Genomic DNA, 25899 nt, shown 5'->3' on the forward strand with positions numbered 1-25899 from the left:
TTTGATTACCGCAAACACTATTTATTCTGAAAATTGAAATTTAGCAGTGATTTTGACCAGATGCGTTAAAATGGTACAACTGAACAGAAATACCAATGCACAGTTCAGTATTTTTAAACAAACAAAAGGATTCTCTCATTGTTTGAAGTGCAATATGTACTTGAAAGCATTTTTTCCAGAAGTTCAAGGTATTTTTAATGCAAGTATAATGTCTTATTTTGAAAAAACTGCATACTGCTGATGTTAAAAAAGGCGAACAGAACTTTTTATATTCATTTCATGCCCTGCGCCATCTTGCCTACTACTTGTCTTTGGCCTAATATGCTTCTCTAATGTGGAATAAGATTTACTGAACAGTTTAGGAAATATGACTTCTCAAACTATGCAGTTTAGGGTACTCCATTCACCAATGGTTGCTGACCATCCCCGCTGTCTGACTTCTCTTTCTTCTGGTTACGATCTTTACCCGTGCGCAGCCGGCTACCATCGCTGGAGGTATTCTGTAATGTTTTAGTGTGGACACTCCTTTCATTATTGCAGTCAATTCTGATCTGAAACAAGTTACAGTTCTATAAAGCATACCCCTTTGATAATTTAAAAAGGAACACTTTTCTTCCCCTGCCTTCCCCTAAATGAAATATATTATAGAAGTGTACAGTTAAGAGGAACCCAAACGAGGTATTTTTAATAGCGTTTAGGTATGAAGAAGTGTATATAGGTCAGAATTTCCTGCAACATTTAATTGTACATAATGTATCCTAGCTATTACAGTTACTCTACAGAATGCATTTCCTATACAAATCCAACAAAACCCAGACCTACAATCTAAATAGAATACAAACAGATTTTATATGGGCAGGCATTTAATAGTCAAAGTTAAACAGTGATTTTTGTTTATTTAGAAACAGGATTCATCTAATGCACTTCAGGGTTTTTGTTACGTCAACTGTTTGGAAGTATTACTGCCTTCTTGATCCTTTGAAATGAGGCACCTTAAAAAAATAATGGCATCCAATGTGTCTGTCCACTGATGGAAGATAACCATCAGTGGGGGGGGGAGAAGACGCAATTTTAGGCAATTTCCTCTTTCAGTCCAGCCCCAGGTGCCCCTCTAATCTGCTCTGGAGCAGATTTAGGGGGACATAGGGGGTTGAAGAGGGAATTGCCAAAAAATCACCTCCGCTCCCCCTTTCTGCTAATGGATTCCTTCAGTTAGCAGACAGAACCTATCAGATATCATCCTATATATTTAATGAAGTGGACTTCCAATGACTGATACAGGCACAGTAGCTGCTGGGGGGGGGGGACTCCTTATGCATGTAGGGATAAGGCATGCACAGCTGTATCACTCCATGACTGTAACAGCAACACCCTGTATTTGGATGTTATCAGTACATAGGTGAGACTTTTTTTTACCTGAAGTGACCCATCTGTTGTTCTCCCTTTAGTATCTCTTGAATTACGCTGACGGTTATCTGTTCGTGACTGTTCGTCATTTCCTGCAAATCAAACATGGCTTTTAGAAAGTTCTTCCATTTTATTGCTTTGTCTTTTGTATCTTACTTTATCATTCTAAACTGCATTAAGCACACTGGTAGAAAAGCAATTATATAAATATAAATAAAGTAATCTGCTACAGTTCTAGTTAAAATCAGATGGCAACATATTAAGACAGACAAAAACCACAAAACATTTTAGGAAAAGGTGGGGGAGGAACACCTCTAATTAGTCGGTTGGGGAGATCACACCTCTCCTGTAGCAAATCTGCCTTGATGAGTTCCATGCTATGCAACTTTAAGGATATATACTTGTGTAGGAAGCAACGAGCTTGGCACCTGTGCAGACCTGGTGGCTTTCTTATGAGTGAATAGCTCTCCGTACCATGTTGTACTTCTCTTTGGTGTTCTTCCCCTTCGGGAAATGCCAGTGCTACTTTGCCACTTTCATTCCTCAGTTCATATGAAGCATGGTTTTGACCCGATTTCCGTTTTAAAGGATTTTTTTGTTACAATTTTGTTTGGCACACCTAGAAGCTTCAGACCTTCATTTCAGACACATACCAGCTGCACAGGGCTTGAGTAAAGGTCCTAACAGTTCCTCTGCCAATTTGGTTTAATCGTTATAGACTCACCTTTGAAACCTCCCCGACCTCTTCCTCCTTGACCGCGTGCGCCTCCGCCACGCCTCCGCCCATCTCCTCTGCGAAGGTAGCTGTCACGCTCTTCTTCTGCTGGGGCTAACGACCAGTCACTAAGCTCATCTCTGTGGTCAGATTCTGTTTCAGAAGCATTTGATGCTTCAGAGTTAGTTCCTATCAAGAGTTTAAAAAAACCAAGACATACCACAGTCTGTTTTCATAATATTTTAGAAAACCAACCAACTGAAAGAACCACTGGTTAAAACTAGTCTCTTTCTAAGGAAATAATTTCTGATTGTTCCTATAGTATTTTTCAATGAGGACAGTGTAAAAGTAAAAATCTATTTTGTATTAATTTAATCAGCTTATCTGTTTCAGAAAAGTGATCTCAGCTGTATTCACTACAGCGAAGAATGAGAAAGAATTTATCCAATGTTCTGTTTTTTTAAATTTGCTTTGGGATAGCTGCAGTAAAGGTTCTGGTTACGTTACATGCACAGAGAGTTCCACACAGTAGCAATAATGTATGGAAGGGCTTATCGCCATTAAGTTGAGACTACTTCAAGTGGCTTTCATGTGGTGAGTATAAAGTGTAAACCCGTGTTCTTCAACCTTGGGTCCCCAGATGCTGATTGCCTACAACTCCCATCATCCTTAACCATGCTGCCTGGGGATGATGGGAGTTATAATTCAACATCAGCTGGGGACCAATAAAATTAATGATAAAAAAAAATCAGCTGGGGACCAAGGCTGAAGAACAGTGGTGTAGACTGAACTATGTTTACAACAGTCTGTAGGCATCGACCAATAGAGTTCATGTGACAATATCACAATGTTAGGTTTACGATAAAAGTCTTCCTTGGTGCATTTGATGCTTGAATTTGTGGTTGGTTATAGAGCACACAGCAACAACTGAGAACCCTGCCACCTAAATATGGGTAGTCAAGCCAAGCTCTTCTTACTGGATGAGAAACTGGGAGCTTTGAACTCGAGACATGACTTTCAATTCAAAAGAGATTAATATGTTTATAAAGTTACCATGATGGTGCCTTTACAGAAGTTTAACCTGCATTGTATTTCAGAATGGACACTAACTTGACAAAGAACTAAATGAACCTGGCAATGAATGTTGTAGGTTTCACAGGTATAATGTACAAAATATACATTTGTGGATGAGTTGCAGAGACAAAGACATTTTTAAACATGCTCAAACTAATTTACTGCTTGCTTTACACGAATTCCAGAAGCTAGCACACCGAATAAAGAAAGCCACATAGCAAGTCAGAGTTAAAGATACAAGTCTGAACATTCCAAGTTACCAACCTGAAGCATAGCCTGGTCCACGTCTGCCATGCCCTCTGTTTCTGTAGGGTCGGCTACCTCGTCCAAGGCCTGGGCCATCATCAGTCATGTACCCTTTCTCTTTATCTGTGCGGTTTGGTGGTGGTCTAGAAGTAGCCCCAATCTGTCGAAGTTGTTCATCAATTTGCAATCTCTCCAAACGCAGTTGATCCACTTCCTAAACAAAGAAGTGAATTACAGGAAGTTGTTGCTATTTTGACCAATCTTATTTACTGCCTTGGTAAGATAGGCATCTTGAAAAGGTATGACTTCTTCGAAAATTGGTTTAAGAAATAGATGATAAACTAAGGTTTTATATCAGTCATCTAGCATTCAGTTAAGAATTTTGTTTATTTAATGAATGGAAAATGTTGCAAGTTTCTGTTTAAGCCAGCATTCCTACTCCCCCAAAAGGCAATTCAGTATGATTCTTTCCCCTCACCTTTAAATAATTGAGGTGATAATCCAAAAGAACTGTGGCATTTGTAATGCTGTCCTTGGTTCCCACGAAGACAAATGGGACCATTCCCTGGAAAGCAATTTTAGAATCAGGGGTTTTCAGATTATACAACTAATGACACTGCATAATTTGTAACTTGGTTCCACGCAAAGACATAACAATTGCAATTTCGTAACTAAAACAATTAAGAATAGCATTGCTAATAAGTATTATAAATACCCACAACTTTCCAGACCACATGTTTTAAGGCTTATACTTGTTATTTGTTATTTATTTATTTTTATTACTTAAACCAACAATTTCTAAGCAGTTTTCATAAAAATAAAAATATTGCATTTAGTAAAAATTCCTACAAACTAGACTAAAACACAAAACAATAGATCACAAATAAAACTGAGCACTGTCCAAAAAGTAAGAATCAGAGTACAGGAAAGTGTGGGTAATGTATATTACAGTAGTCTATTCATGAGATTATCAACGTATGAACCACTATGGCAAGGCTATCCCTGTCCATGCCAACTGAAATTCGTCACTGGGGTCACCTGAGCCTCTAGAGACAATAATGGATTTTGCAACATGCTCAAACTAGGCACTTGCTCCTTGAGAGAGAGTGAAACACCATCCAGAGCTGGTATACAACCCAATTCCTAGACCTGGGAACTACCCATCCATAGTATCTTTAGTTTTGTCAGGATTCAGCAGCAGTTTAGGACATGCACAGCCCCTTTTGATTCAGATAGTACAGAAAAATAGAGCTCAGTATCATCAGCATATTGGTAACCCCTTGGCCCAACCCCCCTAATCACCACCACCAAAAGCTCCATATAGATATTAAATAGCACTGGGGGAAATCATGGCCTGTGGCATCATGCAGATTAACTCTCAGGGACTGAGACACAGTCACCCAATACCACTCAATGCAAGTGACCTCATAAATGGAGTGAAACCATTATAAAACAGTGCCCCATTTCATGGGGACAGTCCACAGGTATACCATGGTCAACAGTATCAAAAGCCTTTGAAAAGTGCAATAGAATCAATAAGGTCACATACCCCTTGTTCCAAAGGTTTCCTGTTCTATTGGGGCAACCAAGTCTGATTCTGTCCCCAAACTGGGCCTGAATCCAAACTGTCATGATAATCTGCTTCATTCAATGGTGTCTGCAGCCAAACTGCTACTACAACCTTCTTGATCACCTTGTCTAAGAAAGGTGTATTTGTGACTGGGTGGTAGTCTGAATAAACCTCTGGGTCTAGAATGAGCTTTTTCAGGAGTGGCTGCACTGCCATCTCCTTTAAGACAGTGGGGACCACCCCAGCTAGTGTTGATAACATACTGGATCCACCCAAGCTAATGCTGCATGGATGGCACAAACTAGACAGGATGGGTATGGGTAGAGACAGCATACAGTACGCTACAGAGCTGCAGAAGTCTTGTCTACATCAATCATCAATAACTGAAACTGGTCTCACAAAATTGGACAGTCCAGGAAAGTGTGCCACTGTATCAATGGCAACACATGTTCACATGGAGACAGACAATCTGTCATCAAAGCGCCTTGCAGAATTTTCACAACAGGCCTATGAAGAGGGCGGTACATCAACAGCAGTCCCAATTTGTCATTGACTAAACACCAGGAACAGATTCTCATAGCCGGGCCCAGGGCGGAGGGGTTTCATGGCACGCAGAACATTACTCATGGATGACTCCCATCCAGACCCTCTAAGGTTAACAACCACGCTGCTGGATGAGATCCAAGTCCCATCTAGTCCAGCATCCTGTTATCACAGTGGCCAACAAAGATGCCCATGAGGAGGCTTCTTAATAAAGTGGTTTTCACACGGTAAGTGTAATAAGCAGATTTGTAGGAACAGACTAAAACAGCTCATGTGACAATATCATAATTTTAGGATTAATATTAAAACCTTTCATGCTTGTATTTTTGGCCAATTGATGAGCTTATTCCATAAATGAGAAATCTGCCAGATACTAGCAGATACCCATCTAATCACACATTAGCCAAGTTGATTACAGTCAATTTCTCATAAAAGCATGTATTTTTAAGAAAAATATGAAATGTTTCTTACCTGCCAAGTTTTGAGTTCAGGTTTTTGCTTTCTCCCTGCTACAGTTGATGACACAACTAACGCCTGCAGCGTAAGGAATGCACGTGTTAGTGATGTCATTACATACACAGGCGTTAACACAGAACCTTCAACTCAAAACTTGACAGGGTAACAGTACTGCAATTCACCTTTTAAAGTTGCAACTGAAAACTATGAATAGGTATGGGCCCAATTTCACAGCTATGAACCTAGAATGTGTGGATCTCTCTCTGCAGCAGTTACTTTCTGCTTTTCCAGACATAGTCACATAGTTACTTTAACTGTACATTAAGTTTTCTTTAATTGGAAAGAGAGGTATCCATGAGATTCTGGATTGCACCGATGCTGCCAATGTAAAGGGTAAGCCATATTCAATTTACTGAACTCTAAACCTACTTGTGATCCACCAAGTTAAATGCAGCCACACACTTCTAACAGCAACCTCCCATCAAAAAACCACCGCACAGATGACTAAGTTCCACTGCACATAACTCAGCAGTTAAGGAGGGTCACAAGTTGTGCAGGATTGGTCCAAACACAGGCCTAAATGTGCTCAATTTTGCTTGAATTTTATAGCTCCAAAGAAATTCTGTAATGGTCCAGTGTGGCCAGCCTACTCCCAACAGGACAGAGTTTTAGTATTATCATTAATTCAGATGTTTGCTACAAGATGAAGGTAAATGACTAACATGCCATTAGGACTAATTTTACTTTTTAACACCATTTCTTGGCCAGAGCTCCAAAGACTACTACCACACCTGGGACTCAGTCTGTTTCATTCCCATTCCACCTTGCAGGGCATCTTCCAATGAATATGCATTTACAGGTGGCTGCCCGCAAAAAGCAATGCCTTTTGGATGACTTTTTGGAGTGATGTGGTATGGATTTTTTAAAAAAAGATGTTTAGTTTAATTTGACCTTGTGATGCACAAACCTCCCTTAAGCAGTTAAGATTTCTTTAGATTACAAGGCCCTTGGGGATATAATCACCCCTGTAAAAAAATTATATTAAGCAATTCTGAGCCCATGAGATAGAGCAGGCTATAAAAACAACTTCAAAATCTAAGTTGTGAAATATGCTTAAGTTCTCAGTTGGAAATGCAACTCTTGATGTTTACATACATGCCTTTCATAAACTAGAAAAAGCCAGTTTGCATTATAACTCTTTGTTATCAAGGTTACTTTCATAATTTTATGCTCCCAGTTGGATTTGCCACCAAATGTTGCCATATGGAGTGGTCCTGTTCAAGGTTCCAGCCAGCCTCGTCTAGGATTCTCCATTTCATCCTCTCTCCCCCCCCACCCCCAAATTAGTTAGCATTCTATGCCCAGTGAGAGCACAATCAATCTTCATTGTACTTCTGCAAGCCTTGGGAGTTCCCACAAGCCTGCTGATGTTATTATTATTATTGCTATTATTTGCCTGCCCTTCACCATGAGGCCCCAGAGTGTGTTACAGAAATTTAAAATACAGTATTAAAAACCTTTAAAACGCGTAACATTCCAGGAGCAGGGTGGGTCCTGAAAACATATCTGAGGTACAGAAGGTCTGGGTAAAGAGGGGTGTTTTTAGCATTCCCCAAAACTGTACAGCGAAAGTGCCAGATGCACTTCTGTAGGGAGAAATTTCCACAACTTACAAGCTGCCGCAAAGGTTACCATCCCCCAAACTTCCAGCTGAAGGTTCCGAGTGATACCTAGTGGTGAACTCATTCTCCAAGAATGAATACTTATGAAAGCAAAATAAGGATTCCGCCCCCCTGAGAAGTTTGGGGAATGGTAGCCTGAGAGAGGGCTTTCTCTGTGGCAGCTCCTAAATGTGGAATTCCCTCGCTACATATGTGTGCCTTGGACCTTCGCTATACAGTTGTTGGTGAATGCTAAAAGCATAGCAGAGGCTCCCTCTGCTGATCTTAACACCCAAGAGGCCTGTAGGGAAGGAGATGGTATCTGAGATATTGGGGGGCCTAAGTCATTTTGAGCTTTAAACAGTTACGCGAGTATCTTGAATTGGGCCCGGAAACAAATTGGCAACCAATGCAACTGTTTTAGAACAGGGTTTATATGAGTTCTAAAAGCAACCCCAGTAAGTAATCTGGCTGCTGCATTTTGGACCAGTTGAAGGTTTTGAGTGATACCTTCTTGTATGTGCCTGGTGAACCCATTCTCCAAGTCTGGATATTTATGTTGCCAAAATAAGGATCCACACTTGGGAGAATAAACTCACTATTAATATACAGGATATATATTTCCCAAATGCAATGAAGTAAAGCTTTCCGCTTTCAACAGTATTATGCAATATGTTCCAGTCACTAGTGGTGGAACTTGGATCTGAATTTAAATTCTACCGCTGCCCAAGGTTTTGCTTAGGGTGCTTCCCTCTCCCTGACTAAGAGTTCTCTGTCTCTAAAATAGGAATAGTGACCTACTTCTCTAGATTAAGAAGAATGAGGGTACCAAATGGTACACTTCAGCATTATAAATTATTATCCTTGAAATAGAGGAAGATTAAGCATAGTACTTATTTAAATAGAAGGCACATATTGAGCCAGCATTACAAAAAGCCCAAGAACAATAACTTAGAACCTGTAAGTAGAGGTTTTAGAACAAAAATATACAGTGCTCAGGAAAACCATATTTAGCAGGAAAAAATATGCGAACAACATATAAGACAAGTTCCATTTACTTCACATACCTCCTCTTGTGGAATATTTTTATCATTTTCAGCCTCAATTCTCACTCTCACAACACCAGATTTATCCACGATCTCTTGAATGAGTTTTCCATTTTTTCCTATAACTTTTCCTAGAAAGAAACGTACAGAATATCTAGTCTTTAGAATTCCTCTCAGATAAGTAGAAACATTATTATTACTATTTATTAAATTGATATCCCGCCCTTCCTCCCAGTCAGAACCTAAGGTGGCAAACAGAAACACTAAACACACTATAAAACGTAATAAAAACAGGCATTAAAATATATTAAAACAAAACACCTTTCAAAACATCTTTTTTAAAAAAAGCTTTAAAAACATCTTAAAAAGCAATTCCAACACAGATGCAGACTGGGATAAGGTCTCTACTTAAAAGGCTTGTTGAAAGAGGAAGGTCAGCATCAACATCAGCAAGAGAGAAATGTCTCTCAGCAACCATTTGGAAGTTTCAGCCACATGTTGATTTAGTGACTTTGCATGCCAGCAACATGTTTCCTGAGGGAAATGCTCTTTATTTATTGCATACTGGATTAATAAAACTCAGGATGGAGTTCAGTCGTATGTTCTACTCAACCCAATATAGTCATGGGGAACATTAGAAAATTAGCAGATGTAGTTACATAATGATTTGAAATATGAATCCCACAGAGATTAATTATGATAATTATTTTTCTTTGTTAACATGAGGTTAGAAAAGATGTATAAATATATGTGAAGTTTTGGACTTCATTTAACTACTTAACTTGTAACCATTATTTCATATAACTTTCCTTTCCTTTTTTCTTGATTCAAATAGTTTTTTGTAAACATGCAAGAAACAACATAGAAAAAAGACTGATAAGCAAGGACTAGCAGTCAATGGACAAAATAGTCACTCTCAAAGAGATGGAAAGTAAATATCATGCTGTTTAGTTACCAAGTCAAGTATTCATAACTTGAGAAATGAACAAGCTGCAGAACTCAGGTAGCCGAAGGACAGAAAACAGCAACACAAGATCATCCATGTGGGCTTGAAGGATGATCCTGGAGATACACAGGATAGCATCTCCTTGATCTAGTGCCTGTGATAGCTTGCTAGTCCCTGGATCCAGCAAGAGACCCACAGGTAACAGATAAAAGACATTGCTTGCTCTGTCATTTGCAATGTCTAATCTCAGAAGCCAGGAAAAATCCTGTTTTTGCACAGAAAAGTATGTTTTAACTTAAATCGGTTTGATACATAGTCACCATTCAGTTTGAAGACAGTAAACATAGAGTTTTAAAAGAATTTAATGCCAGGTTTTTATCTTAACCCAAAACACATTTATCATAAAACCTAAATTAAAAAAATAGATTATCTAAGCTTTCAAGTAGCTCTTTACTCTTTTTAAGAAAGAAGAATACTGATTTAGCTTCAAAATCATAGCCCAAACTGACATACCTACTAAGTTTCTTGGGACTTGAATGACATCTTCAGCAAATTCAAGGTAACTTCTTGCCTTCTTCACTGCATCCTGATCCTATACGAAATGTAATTAAAACAGCTGTAGTACAGTATCTTAGAATTGGAGCTTTGTGAAAAAACAGTACTTCAGATGCAACTCACCTCCCCATAAATATGGAATGTACAAGTGTCTTCATCAAGATCTATAGCTGTCACACCTGGTACTTTCCTGGCTTGCTGAATATTAGCACCGTGAGTGCCAATGGCCAGACCCATCAAATCTTCACGTACAATGAACTGTTCATGAAATCGTGAAGCAAGCTGCCTTGAGCTCTGTGGAAAAATACATTCTTGGTTAGAACTGAAACTTTAAGGAAGTTCAAAGTACACAAAGAAACCCATCACAAGACAGCAGCTGCAGTGAGCATTTTAAAAGTACCAAATAAAATCAGTTAAGCTAGCAAAACCATTACATGCACATAATTTGTTAGCATTTTAGGGTATTCATCATCACAAATGTTGACCTGGGTTCAAATTATATGGACTCAATGGTTATTCTTGGGCAAGTGAACCAATTTCACTTTCCAATCTGTAAAATGGAAACTATAGTGACCTAGCTCAAGGGCTACTGTTAACAGCGAGTTAGATATGAAGTTTTGGGATAGAGTAGGCTAATAAGCTAAATGAATAATATACTTGAATTGTTTTCAGAATCATTTTCTTAACATTTTTATCGTGGATCATTTCTTTGTAGCGATAGAGAAATAACAATTTAACCAAAAAACCACCCCACTGAGATGATCAGTAGAACAAATACAACATTACTAGAGATTTAGTACAGTTTTTCAGATACGGGAAAACAGATACAGACCTCTAATTGTTTGCTTGCTTCTTCATTTCTCATTATCAATGATAACTTGGTGCGAAGACTTCGAAAGTGCATATCAATGAGCATATTTGCACGTTTTGTTGTTACCTCATTGATAGACTAAGGAATGGCAGGGAAGACAAGAGATCTTTAATCAATATCACCTGCATTGTAAGACAGTTTGAATACATCCCAAAAGCAGAAATACTTACCAAAATTATGAGCTGATGAGCTTCAGAATCATACGTTACTGAAAATGCCCCAACTGCCTTTTTGAAGTCCTTGTGTGCAGATTCTTTAGCACACCTAAAACACAAAGTTAAAACATTTCAGAAGTGTTTATTTAACCAATATTCAATCAATTGTAACATGTACTTTTAGATGTGCATTTAACGAAATCTTATTATTGTAAAGCAATCACAAAACTGCATTATCATTTAATATGTACTGTACTACGGAACAGGGAAACATAGGAGCCATTCAAGAGCTCTGCTGTATTTCTCACCTGACCAACCTCATTGTAAACAATGAAACATCACATAGTCTAGAAAAAAGAGCTCAAAGTCATGTTCACACAGGCTGCAATGTGACGCCTTTCAAAATGACCAACGCTGAAATAATTCACAAGCTTTCACTGGAAGCTGGATTTATGCTTACATACTTTCATTTGGTTTAACCAGTTGGTTCATTACCTGGTTCATGCATAAATAGGCAATTAAATAGTGGCAGAAACAATTTAATATCTTAACTGTTCCCATTCATAGTTACCTTGCTATAAATAAAATATTTTAATTAAATGTCATGTTGCTATGCCCAACGCCTTTCAGGACTTTCGCAAACCACTTCAGTTGCAACAATTTATAAACAGGTGAACAGGTTATGCATGCTCTGCTGGAAAATACTGAAACGCTATAATGCAATACAAGGATTATGTATTTGTTGTTGTTGTTATGTGCCTCCAAGTCAACTATGACTTATGGCGACCCTATGAATCAGTGACCTGCAAGAGCATCTGTCATAAACCACCCTGTTCAGATCTTGAAAGTTCAGGTCTGTGGCTTTCTTTATCAAATCAATCCATCTCTTGTTTGGCCTTCCTGTTTTTCTACTTCCTTCTGTTTTCCCCAGCATTATCATCTTTTCTAATGAATCATGTCTTCTCATGATGTGTCCAAAGTATGATAACCTCAGTTTCATCATTTTGGCTTCTAGTGATAGTTCTGGTTTAATTTGTTCTAACACCCAATTATTGGTCTTTTTTGCAGTCCATGGTATCCACAAAGCTCTTCTCCAACACCACATTTCAAATGAGTTGATTTTTCTCTTATCAGCTTTTTTCACTGTCCAACTTTCACATCCATACATAGAGATCGGGAATACCATGGTCTGAATGATCCTGACTTTAGTGTTCAGTGATACATCTTTATATTTGAGGACCTTTTCTAGTTCTCTCACAGCTGCCCTCCCCAGTCCTAGCCTTGATTAGAACTTTTTATAAAAGACCTCTATACTCACATTTGCCTTAAATCTTCTGGCACATCAAGTTTGATCTTATGAAATGTATCCTTTGTTGCGGGTTTGTTGGGATTCACAGATCTTAGACGCTCAATTGTTACAATTTCATTGTAGGTAGCATCACAGGCTGCATATTCTATTACATAAAACTAATAAAAAGAACAAAATTGTCTAAGACATTGTTAAACTGAGAAGTAATGTATGCTAAGATTGCACTCTAATTTATGAAAGGGCAGTTCTATTTACTTTTGGGAGAAGCTACAACAACATGTATTTAAACTTAAGACTATTTAAAGATGTCCAATAAATGGGGAGTACTTGAAAGAAGACCTACAAGAACTTAAAATCCAGAAACTTCACGCAACATGCTAATGCCAGAATATTAAAATATATATATTCCTACCTCACCCTTTATCATTCTGACTTTAGCCAGCCACCAGCAACATGGTTCCTTTTCATTAGCTCTGGAATAAACCTAAACAAAATCATAGTGTAGAACATTGTATCGTTACGCAAGGACATTGTCACCTAGTGGAGAAGCAGCATTCCACAATAATAATGCCCCCACTATATTAAAATTAAGAGTTAAAAAGACCTTCATATTATTTATCTGCACCCTAGAACCAGAACCATTCTGATACATTCGATGTAAAAGGTCTTCTCAAACGCCAAAGCTACTGTTACTGAACTCTTTCAGGTGTTTATTTCAGAAACCTTGCTTCTTGCATTTATTTATTTATTAAATTTATATCCCTCCCTTCCTCCCAGTAGGAGCCTAGGGCGGCAAACAAAACAGTAAATACACTCTAAAACATCATAAACACTTTAAAATATATTAAAACAAAATATCTTTAAAAAAAACAGAACAAAACATATTTCAAAACATCTTTAAAAAAAAAAGCTTTAAAAGCATCTTAAAAAGCAATTCCAACACAGACCTAGACTGGGATAAGGTGTCTACTTAAAAGACTTGTTGAAAGAGGAAAGTCTTCAGTAGATTTATCCTTACTTCCTGTTGTCAGGGATTTTACTCAATGGTCCGGGGTGTTAACACTGGAGTAGGGAACTCATTTGCTGAAAAGTCAACATGGGTTGATAAGATCCTTTTTCAGCAGCTAGTGAATAGAGTTTGCTGCTTTTAGAGTTACAGCCCATTTTTGAGTGGTGCAGCATCAGATCTATTAAGGTTGTTAGGAGCTCCTTGCACTCTAAAAGGACCTTTTTGATCTGGGCAATATCATCTGCCCATCCAGTGAACAGATTCTGGATCAACTCATGTTGGTTGCAAAGCACGTTAACAGCAATGTGGAAATCAGGGGCACAGGACTGTGGTAGTAGGAGCTGAGAATGGCTCTAAGCATGTACAACTATAAGCATAAAGGGTTTGTACCAAGGATCTCAGCTGTGCATAGTGTAGGTTCTCACCTTCAGTTGAATGCATGGAAGTTGGGGAACAGGGTCAGTAGGCACAACCCTTCTACCCCCAGGCACATTTATTGAACATATTGGCAGAATGTGCATTTGTCTGAGTAAAACTAAAGCTGAAATTATAACCAATTACATGGAACAACTCAGCTCAACTGGATAAACTTCTAATTAGACATGTAGATGATCATGCTGTCGGGCATTTTTATGTACAGCTTTGAATTTGCTTGAATATAACATTTAAACCACACTGTGTGCTTTATTGCAGCCCAAATAAATTTTGGTGACTGGGAAAATGCTTGAAATATTTATAGAACATGAAAACATGGCATGTTTGCAACTGTTTACTAAACACAAGGCAGGATAGCATGCTAAATTAGAGCCAAAACAATTAAGTCAATGAAAAACTTTCCAATTCAAAATTTTCTAGTAAACCCACATCATTGCTCCGGGTCCTTGGCATGAAAGCTACTCTCTGATTAAAGTCACATTCTAGAGGTTGAAGAACAAATTGCTGGATGCTGCAAGGTGAGATGTGCAACAATCTCCGCTACACATAATTTAGTCGCCCAGGCTTCTGCTGCAGTGAAAGCAGCAGCAACTTCACATAAGGAAGCATTATAACATATCTCTGAGAAGCTCTCAGCACATGCTGCATGTGGAAATGAAGCCACAGTTAGGAAGAGTTCCAGGCAACAGCAAATGATCTGACAGGTAAAGAAATGATGGATCACACTCCTATTTACACCTTTTTATTGTAGTTGTGGAAGGTAACTAAACGTAGATTTACTATGTTAATTATAATAAAATATGTTAATTAGATGTATTAAGACGCTTGTTAACTGAAGGTCTCCAAGAGACTTATAACATTGTTAAATAATAATAATAAAACCACCCCCAATACAGCCACAGAAAGCTCTGGCAGCATACTAATACAAACATACAAATTAAATACAAAGGTTATTTAACTAAATAACATTTTATACCTTTTTACAGTCTTATTTCTAAATTGCCTCATATTGGTAGGCTATCTGTTTCTCTTAAAAAGAAGTGTTTTACAAATTAAGCCCCAGATGACAAAAAGGGGCTTGGGGAAGACTTAAGAATTACATTTTTGCTAAAAACAATATCCTTGGTGCTTCTGGAATCCAAATGCACTATTTCTCATCCTGCACATTCCATCAGTGCTTAACTAGTAAGTGCATAAAGATTCTCAACATAAGATTCCAAGCATACTCAGAAAAATGAGAATTCTTAGGAAAAATCAGCAAGATAGTATTGAAAGTACTGTTTGGACTGTATGCACTTGCAACATCCTGCCAATACACTGAGATCTGATCCGGAGGCCTTTCTGGTGTGATCTACCCCACCTTGGTTAGTAAGGTGGGTGGCCACATGGGCTCTGTTTATGGTGCCCTTACAGCTTTGGAAATTCCTTCCTTCAGGTTTACACTGCAGGGGTTTCCAAAGACCAACATTTTTCAACTGGTCTTCCATGAGTGATGCTTATTGGTTTGACTCTGGCTAGTTTTCCTGGCTCTCTTATTATTATAAGGAAATTGGAGGAGTTTGTTTTAAATTTTTGCATTGTTTGTTATGGTTGTAATGTACTTTGGACACATTGCCTAAAAATGTGGCCCAAAATGCTTTAAAATAGCTATTTTCACCTTAAAAGTTATCTTTATTAATGTTTTCCCTCACTTGAACACATGGATTAAAACAGTACTTACCTCAACTTCATCACTTTCATTTATATCTTTATTGTACCCAGCAGGTGGAGGAAACCTAACATCATGGAATGGAATCTGTCTCTCTGGCTGCCAGCTGAAACACACAACAACCACCTAGGCTATTAAAAAGTAACTGAACCAAGTGAGATAGAAAATATACCACTTCATTAAAGATGGGTGGCCAGTGATTACTTACCTAAGACCTAACCCTGTGAGCTGGAAAAAGCTGAACAAACTCAAAATAAAGAGTAATAAATGATTATATGTACTAACTTGGAAAGAGTGGGCAATGAGGGCAAGATATCTTCATAATTCTGAAATAGTCAATAGAAGGCTTCTTTAAAAATTAACTGAAAGCAGTTTTATTCATTGGTCCCAGATTAATCCTCTTTGTCTTTCACTAAGAATTAAATGAAAACCCACACAACATTAGGCCTGTGGGCCAGCTGTAGTCTATTCCCTATTTGTAGGCCCCAGAAGACTTCCAAATAATATTTTTTTACATTCTTTGTATAATCCACACAAGTCCAAGAATATCAAAGACAGAAGAATGATTGCATCACCATGCTGGCATTACTTCTCCTTTGACTAGATTTTGAGTTCAGGGAAGAGAGCTTGCTATAGCATGTAAAGAAAGTGCGAGATATCTGGGGTGCTGAAGTCATTACAGTTGGGGAACAAAAAAGGTGCCAGAAAATAAGAGTTAAAAGACGAAGAATCTGATGTGGTGGAGAGAGAAGTAGGGTAACAGGTGGAGATTGGTGGAGGAGATATCAGAAGTTTTCTCACTACCCACTTGATAAGAGCTCTGATGTTTCTGGCATGGCTTAATTGCATTTTGTCAGTAAGTGAAAAACTCCTTTGAAACAGAGGAAGAACCTAACATTCTCCATTTGGATTATGCCTAATGTAACATGTGTTTCAAATGTAGCAGCGTGGCCCTCTCAATTTAATACAAATGACTAATGAATTGTGCACTGGAGATTTAAAATGCCTTAAAGTGTGCAAATCCCACAATCCCCCTTTCAAGATATAGGAGTAACAGTCATAGCACAATGGATTCTTGAACTAACTCCAACGGAAGGGGAATCAATGATAGAGCAGTATATTGCCATCTGAAGCACTATTTCAAGAACATAAATTCTTATTTAAAAATCAAGCATATTGCAATGAATAGCCCCAATACAAAGTCCTCAAAATAAAAAAAAATAGGTTTCTGAATAATTACATTTTCCATTAATAATCATGGTAACTTAATTCTTTGTCACAAAATATATCCTGATTTAGGTGGCTCAGAACACTTCCAGGTTTGCAATAATTATACAAAAAACATGAGAATGTTGAACAATCATTTTAAGAGATAATGCAAAAAGCATTATAGTATGTTACTAAAAGTAATGAGTGTTAGAGGAAGAATATGAGTGCCCTGCCCTAACTGTATCTCAAGCAAGTTTAACTGATTTCAATAATGCACACTCCTATTAAGAGTTTTGCACTCTTTCATATAAGAGGTCAAGATAGAACACTTTCAGAGGACTCATTTGCAGAGCTTGGAAAAGTTACTTTTTTGAACTACAACTCCCATCAGCCTCAGCCAGCATGGCCACTGGATAGGGCTGATGGGAGTTGTAGTTCAAAAAAGTAACTTTTCCAAACTCTGCTCATTTGCATGTCACAGTAAACCAGTTAATGAGTTACTGGGATTGGATTGCTCCTTTCAGTTGTTTGTCCCCTCCCTGCAAACCCACGCAGGAAAGCACCCACAATCTCTGGTTTAGTTGTATGAAGCAGGGACTGTGGTTTGTTTTCTCCACAGTCTAGCAGAGAGGAGACAAACGACAAGAAAGGTAGGTTCATGGTAAACCATGATTTACCACAATATGCAAACTGGATCAGTGAGTTCAGATATGTGAACCGCATGACATCCACACTTGGAACAAGAAAGAAATACTCACTACAGACAAGTAAACACAACTTTTTTTAATGTTCAATGAGTAGCTTTTCGAAGGAGTAACTGAAGCTGCAATTTGGATTTATTTTAGTTAGAAAGATTTATGGAAATGGACTGCCTTCAAGTCAATTCCGACTTATGGCGACCCTATGAATAGGGTGTTCATGGTAAGTGGTATTCAGGGGTGGTTTACCACTGCTTTCCTCTGAGAGAAAGATTTATAGACTGCTTAATTATAAAACTCTCTAAGCGGTATACACAATAATCTTTACATTAGTGTAATTCATCCACCAAAGGCAAATTCATTGCATTGGTATTTTAATAATTTAAGAAACAAAATTTAGTATACAGTTATGATGAAATGGATTAAAATTTCAACAGACATGGTGCTTGTTTAAGTCTGTCTCCATCTATGAAACTTCTCAGGAATTCTTCAGGTTATAAACTATTCTATAGCATTAGGACATCTTGCCTCCCTCCTGGAGTAAATATCCAAAAGGCAACCTACATAGCGATCTTTATGCACAGAACTCTTGAGCTGTGGCTCTAAAGGGGAAGAGCTGCTTATGGGTATAACAGCTCAAGTTTCCCCCCCATAAGTTTAATGTCTAGGATATGCCTGTGAGAAATGCCTTCATGCATTTGCCACAAACACCGCCCCTGACCAAGTGCCTTCAAGTTCCAAAGAAAATACTAGCACAAGCAGGCAACCATCTGCATAAGTAACTGCACGGCTCAAGAGAAACATCAATATCAAACTCTAAATGCTAGCTTACCCCAATATTACTATATTTCTAGATTATATATTTAATTTGTAAGTTCATCTTCTACTATACAAGTCAGTATCAAGGCCATACGTACTTATTTTCAAATGCAACAGTTATTGAATCTTCATGCACATCCTTCACAAAAGCCTGCAAAAGAAAAGGAACACTTTACAAAAGGTATTATTAAGATATTATTTAATTACAAAGACTTATCTTAATGGTACAATACTGAAACTCAGAGCACTCTTTCTAACTGCACCAAACTGACATAATATAGTAGGTTCTTGACTATGCCAAGAATTTATGTACACCATAAGCATCTTAGAAGAAGCCCTAAGATGGGTTGTGTGCATAAAACATACAGTGCCTTGCAAAAGTAATCAGATCCCTGACCAATGCTCTCATATTACTGAATTACAAATGGTACACTGTAATTTCATTCTCTACAAAATTTTATTTTGAAACACAAACTCAAAATCAATTATTGTAAGGTGACATTGGTTTTATATTGGGAAATGTTTGTAAGAAACATAAAAACTGAAACATGTTGCTTGCATAAGTATTCAACCCCCACGCATTAATATTGGGTAGAGCCACCTTTCGCTGCAATAACAGTTTTAAGTCTTTTGGGGTAGGTATGTACCTGCTTTGGACACAGTGTTGGAGCGATTTTGGCCCTTTCTCCATGGCAGATTCACTCCATGTCATTCAGGTTGGTTGGACATTGCTTGTGGATTGCAATTTTCAAAGAGAGACACAGATTCTCAACGGAATTGAGATCAGGGCTTTGACTGGGCCACTGTAGGACATTCACTTTTTTGTTCTTGAGCCACTCCAATGTTGCTTTGGCCTTGTGTTTGGGATCATTGTCCTGCTGAAAGAGTGAATTTCCTCCCAAGCCTCAGTTTTTTAGTGGACTGAAGCAGGTTCTCTTAAGAGTATTTCCCTGTATTTTGCTCCATCCATTCTTCCTTCAATTTTAACAAGATGCCCAGTCCTTGCTGATGGGAAGCATCCCCACAGCATGTTGCTGCCACCACACTTCACTGTAGGGATGGTGTGTCTTGAGGCATGGGCAGTGTTAAGTTTGCGCCACACATAGTGCTTTGAGTTTTGGCCGAAAAGCTCTATCTTGGTATCATCTGACTACAAAACCTTTTCCCACATCACAGCAACGGCACTCTCATGCTTTCTGGCAAACTTCAGACGTGCTTTCAGAGGGTACTTTTTGAGTAACAGCTTCTTTCTTGCCACCTTCCCATACAGGCCAGTGTTATGCAGAGCTCTTGATATGGTTGACTGGTACACCATGACTCCACTCCCAGCCACTGAACTCTGTAGCTCCTTCAAAGTGATTGTTGGCCTCTCTGTGGCTTCTCTCACAAGTCTCCTTGTTTGAGCACGGAGTTTTATGTATTTATTATTTGATTTATACCTCGCCCTTCCTTCCAGCAGGAGCCCAGGGCGGCAAACAGAAACGCTAAAAACACTTTAAAACATCATAAAAAGACCTTAAAATACATTAAAACAAAACGTTAAAAACATTTTAAAAAAGCTTTAAAAACAAAAAAAGGGTTAAAACATATTATTAAAGAAAACATTAAAAGCAATTCTAACAGTTTTGAGTGATGGCCTTTTCTTGGCAGTGCCTGGGTGGTGTGATGCAGGTTCCACTTCCTGATTATTGATCCAACTGTGCTCACTGGGATATCCAAACACTTAGATATCAGTTGGTACCCTTTTCCTAATCTATGCATTGTATTGCATTATCTCTCACTTCTGTAGAATGCTCTTTGGTCTTCATGTTCCTTCAGAACCATTGCCTGACCAATGATCCTTCAACAGTAGGGTTTTTCTCCTGACAATGTGATAGCAACTTTAATGGTTCACAGGTGGAGGTCAATGGTAAGGTAACTGTGTCTTGGACAGGGCAATTTCTTTCATCTGAGTAAACTGGGAGCTTTCACAACATAGGGGTTGAATACTTATGCAAACAACATGTTCCAGTTTTTTATGTTTCTTACAAACATTTCCCAACATAAAACCAATGTCAGCTTACAATAAATGATTTTGAATTTTAGTGTTTCATAATAAAATATCATACAGAATGAAATTACAATGTACCATTTGTAATTCAGTAATATGAGAGCACTGGTCAGGGGTCTGACTACTTTTGCAAGGCACCGTACATGGAAGAAGAAAAGGGAAAATACAGGATAGCAAAAGGTAGGCAGGGAAAGCATCATGCTATTACTGATATATTAAAGCAAAAAACTTTGTTTAAAGTTTTTCTTCTTGTGAAGCTACTGCCCAGCCACTGCAGATCATCTTTACTCAAACATCCAGAAAACAAAGGGTGGAATCCAATTAATGGATCTATGGGCACAATCCAACTCGCATTTAGGCCAGGTTGAGGGGAGCTGGATGAAGTGGCTCTCCAGCTGAGTTAGCTGCACCCTGGCTCAGCCAGGCTACACCAGCATAAGTCCCTCAGCCTGGCTCAGCCAAGACTGGCATAAGTGAAGTCCCAAAAAAGGGGCGTTCTGGGGGACATGTTGGGGCTTGTCAGGAGAGTGGCCCAGGTGAGGGGATATAGGCCAGATCCAACTTGTGTTCAGAGTACTCCTGCATGTCCCAATTCAGGCTGGGGGAAAAGGCTGTTCTAAGAAAATAAATATAATAAAAGTCAATGGAGAGGGCTCACTCCCTGGTAGGCGTATTTGGGACAGCAGGCTTTTACTTTCTGGTCCCTGTACACAGCTCCCGGCTGAGCCAGCAGTCAACCCAGAGGATCCTGAACGACAACTGGATGAGCAGAATTTTACGCTGGCTTCTCTTGCGTTGGCACCCCTTATGTTGGCTTCCCCTGAGTTGGATTACTCTGCCTGTCACAGCTATTAATTTCAATGGGTCCACTCCGAGTAGGACTAGCATTAGATAACACTCAACAGTTCCACATGGAAGAAAGTGAGTATGTAATTTTCTCTATTAATGCAGGCTGCTTCCCTGCATTACAGTCACAGAACAAATATAACTCTTTAACTGTAATTTGTAATATTTGCATATGCCCTCCCATACAGAAAAAAAAGCCTCCATTAGTGGCCCTGAAATAGAAAAGAATTAAGAATCACTATGTCCATAGTGAAAAAACATTACCTAAATTCAAACATACTCCTTTTAGCAAAGATCAACTGATTAGAAAAATAAGCTTTGAAACTGTACCCCAACAAAATTTACCCTAAAAAGTATTAGAGCGATTGCTATATTGGGAACTGAGAATGACAGTGTGTGTGCTTCAGTGAAATGATTATTGTCTTTGGGTTTAAACACTGATTTGATGAAAATAATGTAAAATCTGTCTGGGAGCTACAGTATGGGCAAACAGCTTCTAAAGTACCCCCCTTAGAAGCGGTAAATCATGATAAATCATACAAGATTAACCTGCTGATTGCTCCAGGATACAGAAAGTCAAATCAATTTAATGGTAGATATTGCAGCTCAAGAACATAAACAAACATATACATATAATATAAATTGAAAACATGCCCATTTAGAGAATTGGTGGGAAGAGAGAAGATTATAAACTCTCAAACTAGTATAGATCATATATTTTGTCCTTTTGATCCCCTTGTCTACCAACAGTCTCTCATTTCTCTCTCACTAGTCACAATTTTAATTTTTGCCAGTTTTTATTACTGAAAAAGTACCTTTTTCTGTTCAGGCACCTTGAACTTCAAATTGTCTTTCCCAAGCCCTTTAAAGTACAGATTACTTGAAAATGGAACTTATACCACACTGCATGCAGCAAAAAATAGGTAGCTCTTTAAAGTCCTGACGCTAAATATGCTCACTTTGAAGTTAAGCATCCAATGAAATAAATTGGATCTACTTCCACATATTAATGCATCAAAGACTATTAGAAATATGAAGTGGAATCAAGCTAGCTTTTCTACAAGACAGAAACTCGGGCTAATTTCATCACATGAAATAAACTGTATCAGCAACTTCCAGGGATAGCTGTCAGCTGCCTTGCTTAGACACTAACATTAGCCTTAATGTTTGGAAACAGTTGTCTTGTTTGGAAATATCAAGTAGCTAATTTCTGCAAAAATTAACTCCTGAGTTATTTCTTGTTTCTTCTACATCCTTCAGATGGAAAATCCCATCAGGCATTTATGGCAAGCAGCTTCTATTAGAGCTACTGGTTAGGTCTGGCCTGTTTAATTCGTTTTAGTCAAGCCAAGAGATCATTTGAGTGGCTAATAAGTCTTTTGGTCAAAGCTTGAAACCAAAAGAAGCTACACAGTTGCTACAAGCTGCGATGCCCAAACATCTACTAGTACAAAACTATAACCTTAAAAGCTACCTTCTATTTTTCATAAAAACTATCAACTCTAATAGTGGCAAACTATTTTAAGCACTCCACCTCTGTCTTCTGAGAATCTAAGTAAGTTTAGCAGCTTGAAAGTTGGGGTACTAGACACCACAATATGTCTATTTTTTTTTCTCAAGCAAACTAAGGTTCAGAAGATTAATCAAGACACTACTGAATTGTCTTTAAATTATATATTCATTAATTCACAATAAATGATTGTTCATGTGTCCATTTCACCATTAAGCCAGTTCCTCCCCTATAAAATGCAGCAAGTCCAATATTCCAATAAGATAGTGGCTGCATCACAAGGAATATACCACAGATCTTTGATTTCAAAATATGGCCAAAACTAAGAAGGAAAATACCTGAATATTGTTGCTGTGAATATTTTGTGAAAGCAAACATATAAAACCACCAGAAAGAGGACCTGGGAACTGAAACCCAGTAGCAGAAAGTTATTATGCTATGCAATTCATGTGCTCATGGTGACCCATTTTAAAAGAGCCCAACTCTTACCAATTTTGGATGCACTTTGCTGCAACAAAAAAAAGACTGTCTCACCACTGAAGGCTACACACTATCTACTCCACTTGCTAGGATCCCCCCATTCAATTTAGTGTCTCCAGCAACCCTTCCCTTTCACTTCGCTCTTTTTAAAAGTTAGTCCTGCCCCTCTCCAGATTTTGTTCTTCACCTTTCAAAGAAAGTAATAACCCTTTAAGACTCTCTGGATGCTCACCTTGATAACCTAAGAAAAGAAACTCTCTGCCACTACTAAACTCCGACCCACTCACCTCATAAACCCTTTAGTCAAAACCAGGCTTCCCCATCCCAGTCCCATTAGCAATTGCCCAATTCAATATTTTCTCCATCCCCAACCTCTTCCAAGAGTCCCACATCTTGTGTATGTGCATGCATAGTGTGTGTATCTGCAGAGTATACACAGACAGGTAACACACACCAACAGGGAAAGGGTTGTGTGCATTTACATAGATATAGCCAGAGAGTGGGTGTAAATACACACAACTCCCTCATCTCCCAAAATCAATCCTTCCCCACCAATTCCCCCTTCCTCCTCCAGTCAGTCACCCCATAAACTTCTGCCCCCCACCCAAATCCCATTAACTGCCCAAGTCAGCATTTCCTCCCCCCACAGCCTGTTCCAAGAGACCTGCCTCCTACAACGTGATGTGTGTGTACAGAAAAAAAGTGCATCCATTAGTATCTAATAGCCAGTACACATAACATAGTACATGCATATAACACGCATGCACAAACCCAACAGCGAAGGGATGCTGTATACCTGTGAGACATAACAGCCAGGCAGAGTGGGTAGAGACATACACACGCACTCACGATCAATTCTTTCCCCACAATTTCCCCCTTGTCTCCTCCAGTCAGCCACCCCATAAATCGACGAACGTAAGAAGAACCTGCTGTAGCAGGCCAGTGGGCCATCTAAATCCAGCATGCAACCAGAGCACCTAACGGGGAAGCCCACAAGCAGGACCTCAGCACCCTCCTACGATGCCCAGCATCTGGTATTCCCAAACATGCCGCCTGCGACTAACTTGTCTCTTCTTCTGCCCTCCACCCCTTCCTCATCCACCACCCTAGGCCAGGCCTCTTTTTTAAAAAACCATTCCATCCACACCCAGCCCCGTTATCTGCAGGGGTGCAGCAGGGGCTTTGCACATCACTATGGACGGCGATGAGGAGTGAACGAATTACAAGCGAGGCAGGCGGCGTTTCCTCTTAAAACCTAGGCACCTCTTCTTTGTGGCGACTCCTGTCCCCCTCCTCCATCCCCTTCCCAGACCTGAGTGTGTCTCTGTGTGTGTAAAAAGTGGAGGGGACGGGGCTGGCTTCCCAGTCAGGCCCAGCGGCGTTCCAGGGGCCTGAGGCACCAGAAAAAGAGAGACGGGAGAGGAGCCGCCGCCGCCCCGCTCTCCGAGGCGCGGCCGGAGCGTCGGCATCCCGTTACCTTGTAGAAGGCCCCGTTGGAGCCTCGCACCTCCACCACCAGCTCCTCCATGTCGGCGGCGTCGGCAACGGCGATAGGGCAGCCGGACGAGGCGGAGGGGCAGCAGGGCCCTCGGCCCACCGCCCGGCTCCCTTTCTTGTGGCCTCCTTCCGTTTCCCTTACAGGCGTGTGGAGGCGGCGGCTGTAGCAGCCGCGGCGGTGTTTCAGGCTGAGAAGCAGCAGCAGCGGCGGCGGCTCCTTCTCACGGAGGCCCGTCGGCGTCGTTGTGGTGGTGGTAGTTGTTGCCGCCCGGAAATGAAAGCGAAACGGTCACCGGGTGGCGGAGGAGGAGGTCGTGGCGGTGGAGGAGGTCGTGGCGGTGTTGGTGGCGGCCGCTGAGGAGACTGAGGCGGGGAGCGGGGGAGGGGCGCCGCCGCGGGCCGCCCGCTTCGAATGTAAACATTAAAAACCTGGCGCCGTCACGTGATGCGGCGGGGCCCCAAAGGCGGCGGCGGCGGCGGCGGATGAGGAGGAGGGAAGGCAGCGAATGGGTGCGGGAGGGGTTGGAGAAAAGAGGGAAGAGGAGGGAAAGGCGCGCGCGTGCGCCTGCGCACTAACGCGCTCTGTGAGTGTGTGTTTGTGTGTCTCGCTCAAGCCTTCTCTGGTAGTCACGCGAGAGCTTCCGAGCGCCGAAACCTCGACTTTTCTTTTTTTCTTCTTCTTTCTTTTTAAGCGGCCAACGGCGAACGAATTGTGGTCTCGCGCAACAAAACGAGAATCGGGGAGGGGAAAGAAGCTCACGCGCAGGCGTGTGTCCCCCCCTACACATTTTCATTCTCTCGCGCACGCGCCGTTCTTCAACGGCCCGGTCGCTCGGCCATTTGCTCCTCCTTCCTTCACGACTCCTTTACGACGGCAGCTCTGCCCAATGGAATGTTTGGGACCTACAACCCCCCCCCCCCAATCCCGATAGAGATGGCGCTGAGGGGGAGGGGATTCTTGGATTTTAAAAAGCGCTCTCGAAGGAAATGGCGGGCAGTTTTTTGTTGGGTGGGGTGAGTTATATGTGGGTGAAAAGCAGGAAATAAATTGTTTCCTTCAGTGAAGAAAAGTGGAGTGTAGTCT

The 25899-nt window shown here is 40.0% G+C and overlaps 1 protein-coding gene across 9 annotated transcripts; it reads right to left on the reverse strand.

Moving 5' to 3' along the window:
• On the reverse strand, nt 1-25577 carry FMR1 (fragile X messenger ribonucleoprotein 1). Of its 9 annotated transcripts, none has more exons than XM_061598401.1 (16): nt 24796-25575; nt 18531-18583; nt 15719-15812; nt 12967-13038; nt 12564-12712; nt 11261-11354; nt 11052-11168; nt 10343-10513; nt 10178-10256; nt 8740-8849; nt 6027-6089; nt 3921-4007; nt 3461-3656; nt 2132-2275; nt 1417-1499; nt 1-500 (listed from the first exon to the last, which is right to left on the reverse strand). In XM_061598401.1, the coding sequence occupies exons 1-16, from the start codon at nt 24844-24846 to the stop codon at nt 390-392; spliced, it is 1674 nt and encodes a 557-aa protein (XP_061454385.1). In that variant the 5' UTR covers nt 24847-25575; the 3' UTR covers nt 1-389. The 9 variants fall into 9 exon arrangements, with proteins under 9 accessions (XP_061454385.1, XP_061454382.1, XP_061454383.1 ...); XM_061598398.1 differs by having other exon boundaries at nt 1-551; nt 24796-25574; XM_061598399.1 differs by having other exon boundaries at nt 2132-2311; nt 24796-25572.
• Between the last annotated feature and the right edge of the window lie 322 nt (nt 25578-25899).

Source organism: Rhineura floridana, chromosome 16 (assembly GCF_030035675.1).
Source record: "Rhineura floridana isolate rRhiFlo1 chromosome 16, rRhiFlo1.hap2, whole genome shotgun sequence".
NCBI lineage: Eukaryota > Metazoa > Chordata > Lepidosauria > Squamata > Rhineuridae > Rhineura > Rhineura floridana.